The 8,378-nt window shown below is 41.6% G+C and overlaps 1 protein-coding gene across 1 annotated transcript; it reads left to right on the plus strand.

Moving 5' to 3' along the window:
- On the plus strand, nt 5,694-6,694 carry LOC102179209 (olfactory receptor 1L4-like). The gene has a single exon (XM_018054786.1). The coding sequence runs from the start codon at nt 5,759-5,761 to the stop codon at nt 6,692-6,694; it is 936 nt and encodes a 311-aa protein (XP_017910275.1). The 5' UTR covers nt 5,694-5,758.

The following is an 8,378-nucleotide window of genomic DNA, read 5'->3' on the forward strand; positions in this document are numbered from 1 at the left end:
AGCTGCTAAAATCAAAATGTTGTTTATAATACCAAATTTTCCCTGCTATATCAGGTAGTAAAGAATCTGCCTGCAATTCAGGAGACCCCACTTCAACTCCTGGGTGGGGATGATACCCTGGGGAAGAGATAGGCTACCCACTCCAGTATACTTGGGCTTCCCTTGTGGCTCAGCTGATAAAGAATCTGCCTGCAATGCAGGAGACCTGGGTTCAATACCTGGGTTGGGAAGATCCCCTGGAGAAGGGAAAGGCTACTCACTCCAGTATTCTGGCCTGGAGATTTCCAAGGACTATATAGTCCATGGGGTTGCCAAGAGTTGGACACAACTGAGTGACCTTAACTTTTCAGTTTATTCAGTATTGTAACTGAGTGAATGAAGTCTCTCAGTCATGTCCGACTCTTTGCAACCCCGTGGACTACCATACCAGGCTCCTCCATCCATGGGATTCTCCAGGCAAGAATACTGGAGTGGGTTACCGTTTCCTTCTCCAGGGGATCTTCCTGACCCAGGGATCGAACCCAGGTCTCCCGCATTGGAGGGAGACGCTTTAACCTCTGAGCCACCAGGGAAGCCCATTCAGTATTGTAAGCAATGCTAAAATCAAAATGTATGTACATATCTTTGTGCTACACTTAGATGACTATTTTTCATAGATAGGTTTGTATAATATCCTTGACTATTTTTCAAGCATAGGTCTTCTTCCTTTTCTATATTGCTAAAAATATATATACATTTACAATAATGGGGAAATTTTCTATCCTCTTCAAAGGTTCTTTCCACTAGTCTAATACTCAAATTGACATGAGACAAATTAATGGGAGAAAATCAAATTTCACTTTCTTTGGGAACTCCACACACATGACAGGGCCAGAGACCTTACAGACATGGGAGGTTAAAAGACAGAAAGGTCCAGTGAAATCTACGTGCCATCTCAAGCTAAAGGTTAAGCTAGGAGCCTGGGGCTCTCAAGAACAGAAGGTTTATCCACAAACGATAAGAAGAGCAGATGCTGGGTGGTGGGATGTTTGTCCTACCATACAGATGGGGCCACTTAGATAAAATTTCTGTCTGGTAATAATTATCTTTCCATTTCAGTTCTATGAATAAAAGGAGAAGCAGCAGTTTTTGTTGAGCCTGATGGGTCTCAGTTGCTTTGAAACCAAACTAATCTACAGGCCAAAATCCCACATCCCAGGGAAGCCTGTTCTGAACCTTTACAAAATCTCACAGGTATAAATTGCGATTCAGTCTAATTTCTACTTTCTGATTGCCAGTGGGATTGAACGTCTTCTCACATGTTTACTTTGGTAAATGTGTTGCAGATATTTTCTCTGAGTCAATAGTTTATATTTTAGCTTTCCGTATGGTCTCTTTCAGAGTAATGTTCACATTTCTGAGTACAGTATTTTGTCATTCATGCATCTATATTTTATTTCTTCCTTGTGATGGTATCTTCATTATGAGACCATAAAAATATGCTTCTTTATTTTTACCTAATTATTTTATTGTTTAGATTCTTTACTTTTAAGTTGCTCATTCATATGGGCTTTACTTCTATGATGGATTAGACCAAAATCTAGCCTTATTTTTTCAAATCATTGAGCCAGTTGTCATAAATATCACTTTTTAAAGAGTCCATCCTTTCTCCATTGCTATGAAATAAATTTTTACTATATATTGAGTTCCATACAGATCTAGCTGTATATACGTGTATAAATACAGGTATACAAAATTCTTCATATTGAACCATTGATTTGTTTTTCTGTGTATTCCATTACCTTATTGTTTTTCATTATACTGCGCTATATTTTTGGTTAGAAAAGTAATCTCTCATTATTCCAATTTTTTCACTTTTCTCTTTCCTTGACCATTTAGCTCTCTAGATGAATTTTAAAATGGATTTCTCAATTATCATTTAAAAAATTCCCTGGGGTGTTATTAATGGTGAAAGTGAAAATGGCTGTCTTGTCTGACTCTTTGTGAACCCATGGACTATGCAGTCCATGGAATTCTCCAGGCCAGAATACTGGAGTGGGTAGCCTTTCCCTTCTCCAGCGGATCTTCCCAACCCAGGAATCAAACCAAGGTCTCCTGCATTGCAGGCAGATTCTTTACCAGCTGAGCTACCAGGGAAGCCCTTAATTCTACCGATTTGAGAACAGTTGACTCTTTTTCAGCTTTATTGAGACGTAATGTACATATAACATGGTGTAAGTTTAAAGTGCACAAGATGATTTGATAAACTTAGATGTTTCAAAAGGACTAACACAAGGGATAATCACATATCCATCACCTCATATAAATTACCATTTTTATTTTTTGTGGTCAGAATAGCCAAGATATACTCCCTTAAGTAGAATGGCTGCTACCAGTGGCTATGGGATAGAGGAATTAGGAAGATATTTAAGAGTATAAAGTTGCCAACAATAGTTAAGTAAATTTTGGAGATCTATGCACAGCATAGTGATTATACACAGTAATAATATATTATAAACCTTCACAGATGTTATTACACTAGATCTTAATTGTTGCCACCAAAAAAGAAATAATTACATGATGTGATTTAGGTGTTATCTAATGATACATTGTTACTCATATTATAATATCTAAGTGCATCAAATCAACATACTGAACACCTTAAACTTACTTAATTCCATGTCACTTATATCTCAATAAAATAAATAAGAAATAAATGAATGTGTTCCCTCTCAGCACCTTTCAAGTATATTGTTAATATTAGTCACCAGTTGTACTTTAGATCCTTGAATTTATTCATCTTATAATGGAAATTTATATCTTTTGATCAACATCTCATTTCCCTCACCTCCCAGCATCTGGAAACCACCACTACTCTCTGTTTCCATAAGTTAGTCCTTTTTAGATTCAACCATTAGAAAAAAGGAAACTCTGCCATTTACAACCTGAATGGAACTTGAGGGCATTTTCCTAAATGAAAGAGACAGAGAAATACAAATATTGTATAATAAACTTTATAGGTGGAATCTAAGAATTGACATTTTAAAATATTGACTCTTCCATTTTTAGAAACATTTCTAAAATTTATTCTATTTGTTCAGATTGCTCATTTGTGGTCTGTTATAGTTTCTTCATATAGCCCTTTACCATTTCCTTTTTCCTTCCTCAGGTATATCCTAAGTATGTTTCAGACTTTCTTACCATTGTCAGTTGTAATGTTTTGCTCCAACATATTTTTTCTATAAGAAGAATGTCAATATTTGATATCAGTTCCAGCTCAGTCTCTCAGTCGTGTCTGACTGTTTGTGATCTCATGGACTGCAACACGCCAGGCTTCCCTGTCTATCACTAACTCCCAGAGCTTTCTCAAACTCACATCCATCAAGTAGGTGAAGCCATCCAACCATCTCATCCTCTGTCATCCCCTTGTTCTCCTGCTTTCAATCTTTCCCAGCATCAGGGTCTTTTCCAATGAGTCAGGTCTTCATATTGGGTGGCCCAAAGTATTGGAGCTTCAGCTTCAACATCAGTCTATCCAATGAATATTCAGGACTGATTTCCTTTAGGATAGACTGGTATTTGTATATTTATCTTATATTTGACCACTTTGCTGCAATTTTCACAGGATTTAATTAAGTCACTTAATAATGACAGTGTCAACTTTTCTAATGCTTATGCTTTTTGTTTCTTTCACTTTGCTTTTTCACTGAGTAAGACTGTCAACTGAACAGCGTAGCTTAACAGTGGCAAAGAGATCATCCTTGCCTTGTCTTTCCAACGCCATTGGTGAGATGGCGTCCTTACACACAGTGTTTTAATTTCCTGTAATATTTGAAATTAAAAGATGCTTATTCCTTGGAAGGAAAGTTATGACCAACCTAGACAGCATATTAAAAAGCAGAGATATTACTTTGCCAACAAAGGTCCGTCTAGTCAAGGCTATGGTTTTTCCAGTGGTCATATATGGATGCGAGAGATGGACTGTGAAGAAAGCTGAGCACCAAAGAATTGATGCTTTTGAACTGTGGTGTTGGAGAAGACTCTTGGGAATCCCTTGGACTGCAAGGATATCCAACCAGTTCATCCTAAAGGAGACCATTCCTGGGTGTTCTTTGGAAGGACTGATGCTGAGGCTAAAATTCCAATACTTTGGCCACCTCATGCAAAGGGTGGACGCATTGGAAAAGATCCTGATGCTGGGAGGGATTGGAGGCAGGAGAAAGGGATGACAGAGGATGAGATGGCTGGATGGCATCACCGACTCGATGCACATGAGCTTGGGTGAACTCCGGGAGTTGGTGATGGACAGGGAGGCCTGGCATGCTGTGAGTCGGACACAACTGAGTGACTGAACTGAACTGAACTGAATATTTGAATATTCAGAACAAAAACTACCTACTTTCTTTTTCATTTTATTTACTTATTTATTTATTTATTTATTTTTGTCTGTGCTGGGTCCCGTTGCTGCATGGGCTTTCCTCTAGTTGTGGCTAGCAGGGCTATGGTGTGAGGGCTTCTCGATGTGGTGCCTTCTCTTGTTGCAGAGCATGGGCTCTAAGGTGCATGGGCTTCAGCAGTTGCAATTTCCAGGCTCTAAAGAACAGGCTCAGTAGTTGTGGCACATGGGCTTATTTGCTCCCTGGGAGGTGGGATCTTCCCAGACCAGGGGTTAAACCTGGGTCTCCTGCATTGGCAGGTGGATTCTTAACCACTACACCACCAGGGAAGCCCAAGATTTTCATAGTTTCTTAATTAGAAAAATCAATATATCGAGAGAATAAATCTTGGTAATATTTCTAATAATGTGACTATTTGGAGGGGCATTCATAGCTCAATTGGTAAAGAATCTGCCTGTAATGCAGGAGACCCTGGTTCAATTCCTGGGTTGGGAAGATCTGCTGGAGAAGGGACAGACTACCCATTCCAGTATTTTGGGGCTTCCCTTGTGGTTCAGCTGGTAAAGAATCTGCCTGCAATGCAGGAGACCTGGGTTCTATCCCTGAGTTGGGAAGATCCCCTGGAGAAGGGAACGGCTACCCACTCCAGCATTCTGGCCTGGAGAATTCCATGGACTATGCAGTCCATGGGGTCGCAAAGAGTCAGACATGACTAAGCGACTTTCACTTTCACTTTCCTGAACCAAAAACCTAGAATCTGAGCATCTAGAACATGTCACCCAAATGGAATTGCTTAAATAAATCTTTAAGAACATATTACTCTGAGACTTAGGAAGTCTCGACTAAACTTTGTGGCTACTGAGGAGCACTGATGAAATCCTATGCTCACTTTTGTCCCACCACCACCACCATCTCTGGACAAGTGAGCAAGAGAGGATCCTGATGAGAGAACCTCATTCATAGGGACCCCTTGTGTGGAAGCATCTTGATCCATGAGGGAACCCAACAGCCTCTTCCCTTTTAAAATAAGAAAAAAGCAGGCAGAAGGGGAATATACAAATTTGATCAAGAAAGAACTTAAGAGATATCTTCCCACAGAGAATTGAGAAGAGCTCAGACAAATCATAAGTTCCTAAGAACACAAGGGAACAGTTTAGTTTCTCCTGTAGAGAGTGGCTTGGACTTTTTTACCTTTCCCCTTCTTGGATTTTATCCCCTGATCTCTGTAGTTTCTTGAAGTAGATATTCTTTAAAATCCTAACAAAAAGCAGTGGGCTTCATTTTTTTTAATAGGCTAGAGGTTAAGCAAGAGCCATCTTCATCAAATTGCCCTTCGAATCTCTCTCACGGGGCCTCCAAACCCTGACCAAGAAGTCAAGGACATGGATATGAAGAACTACAGCAGCAGCATCTCAGGCTTTATCCTCCTGGGCCTCTCTTCCAACCCCCAGATGCAGAAACCCCTCTTTGCTGTCTTCCTCATCATGTACCTGATCACCCTGGTGGGGAATGGACTCATCATCCTGGCCATCCACTCTGACTCCCGGCTCCACACCCCTATGTACTTTTTCCTCAGCAACCTGTCCTTCATGGATATCTGCTTCACAACAGTCATCATGCCCAAAATGCTGGTGAACTTACTCTCAGAGACAAAATTCATCTCCTATGTGGGCTGTCTGGTCCAGATGTACTTCTTCATGGCTTTTGCAAATACTGACAGCTACCTGCTGGCCTCGATGGCCATAGACCGGCTGGTAGCCATCTGCAACCCCTTCCATTATGGTGTGGTCATGAGCCCACGGCGTTGCCTCCTCCTGTTGCTGGGTTCATGCACCATCTCTCACCTGCACTCTATGATGTATGTGCTACTCATGTCCCGCCTGTCTTTCTGTGCCTCCCATGTCATCAAGCACTTCTTTTGTGATACCCAGCCGGTGCTCAAGCTCTCCTGCTCTGACACGACTATCAACCAGATGGTGGTCATGACCGAGACCCTGGCTGTCATTGCCACCCCTTTCCTGTGCATTCTCTTCTCCTACCTGAGAATCATCGTCACTGTGCTCAAAATCCCCTCTGTGGCTGGGAAGTGGAAGGCCTTCTCCACCTGTGGCTCCCACCTCACCGTGGTGGTTTTCTTCTATGGGAGTGTCATCTATGTCTACTTCAGGCCACTGTCCATGTACTCAGTGGTGAAGGACCGGGTAGCCACAGTTATGTACACAATAGTGACACCCATGTTGAACCCTTTCATCTACAGCTTGAGGAACAAAGATATGAAGAGGGGTCTGAGGAAATTAAGGGGCAGAATTCACTCATAGAAAGAATAACAAGAGGGAATGTCATAACTGGGAGATGACCTAAGATATGATCAGGTTATTCTTCCTGTGTACCATTTTTCACATGGTACTCAAAGAGGTGATGAGAGCTGGTCTTGAATCACAGTAAGAGCATTGACATGGAAGCCAGATCACTTGGTCTCTATAAATCACTTTGCACAAACGTATGTTCAATCCCAGGCCAAATACTGCTAGGAATCTAGACGTAGTGAAACATTTTCTGCCATTCATATATTGGATAAAACTATCCCCAAATAACTCTTCTATATGCTTCACACTGGCTAGTGTTCCAGAAACTGTAAAGTTTTGCTATTTTTAAATAAGAAATAACATAGATTTGATAGAAAATTAGCAAAGACTTCTTGGAGGGATGACGTAAGATTGTTCTTCAGGAGTGTTTTGATTTTGAGAATTGAAGATTCAGTAAAAGAGGAATTAGGCAGAATATTTCAACCATTGAAAACCAGTTTTCTTAAACCATAGAAAAAACATATTTGAATTAAAGACCTAAATATAAGGCCTGAAACAGTAAAACTTCTAGAGGAAAACATAGGCGGACCACTCTTTGACATAAATTATAGCAATATTTTTTGAGATTTGTCTCCTAAAGCAAAAGAAACAAAAGCAAATTTTTTTAAATGAGACCTAAGTTAACTCATACTGTTCATACTGTTCATGGGGTTCTCAAGGCAAGAATACTGAAGTGGTTTGCCATTCCCTTCTCCAGTGGACCACATTCTGTCAGACCTCTCCACCATAAATCACCAGTCTTAGGTGGCCCCACAGGGTATGGCTTAGTTTCACTGAGTTAGATAAGGCTGTGGTCCTAATATGATTAGATTGACTAGTGTTCTGTGAGTACGGTTTCAGTGTGTCTGCTCTCTGATGCCCTCTTGCAACACCTACTGTCTTACTTGGGCTTTTCTTACCTTGGACGTGGGGTATCTCTTCATGGCTGCTCCAGCAAAGCGCAGCCGCTACACCTTACCTTGGACAAGGGGTATCTCCTCACCGCCGCCCCTCCTGACCTTGAACGTGGAGTAGCTCCTCTCAGCCTTCCTGCCCCCACGCAACCACTGCTCCTTGGACATGGGGTAGCTCCTCCTGGCCGCTCCTGCACTGTCTTAGCCTGGCATTCTCGGCCACCGCCCCTGACCTCGGATGTGGGGTAGCTCCTCTTGGCCACCGCCCCTCGGGCATGGGGTCCTCCCTGCTTCTGCCCCGACGTTGGACGTGGGGTAGCTCCTCTCAGCCACACTTGTGTGCCATCACAGCCGCCCGCTGGATCATGGAAAAAGCAAGAGAGTTCCAGAAAAACATCTATTTCTGCTTTATTGACTATGCCAAAGCCTTTGACTGTGTGGATCACAAGAAACTGTGGAAAATTCTGAAAGAGATGGGAATACCAGACCGCCTGACCTGCCTCTTAAGAAACCTGTATGCAGGTCAGGAAGCAAGTTAGTACTAGACATGGAGCAACAGACTGGCTCCAAATAGGAAAAGGAGTATGTCAAGGCTGTATATTGTCACCCTGCTTATTTAACTTATATGCAGAGTACATCATGAGAAACGCTGGGCTGAAAGAAGCACAATCTGGAATCAAGATTGTCGGGAGAAATCTCAATAACCTCAGATATGCAGATGACATCATCCTTATGGCAGAAAG

The sequence above is a fragment of the Capra hircus genome, chromosome 11 (assembly GCF_001704415.2).
Source record: "Capra hircus breed San Clemente chromosome 11, ASM170441v1, whole genome shotgun sequence".
Classification (NCBI taxonomy): domain Eukaryota; kingdom Metazoa; phylum Chordata; class Mammalia; order Artiodactyla; family Bovidae; genus Capra; species Capra hircus.

Bases quoted from the DNA above. Each gene is read 5' to 3' on its own strand.
- LOC102179209 (XM_018054786.1), top strand. From the start codon at position 5,759: ATGGATATGAAGAACTACAGCAGCAGCATCTCAGGCTTTATCCTCCTG.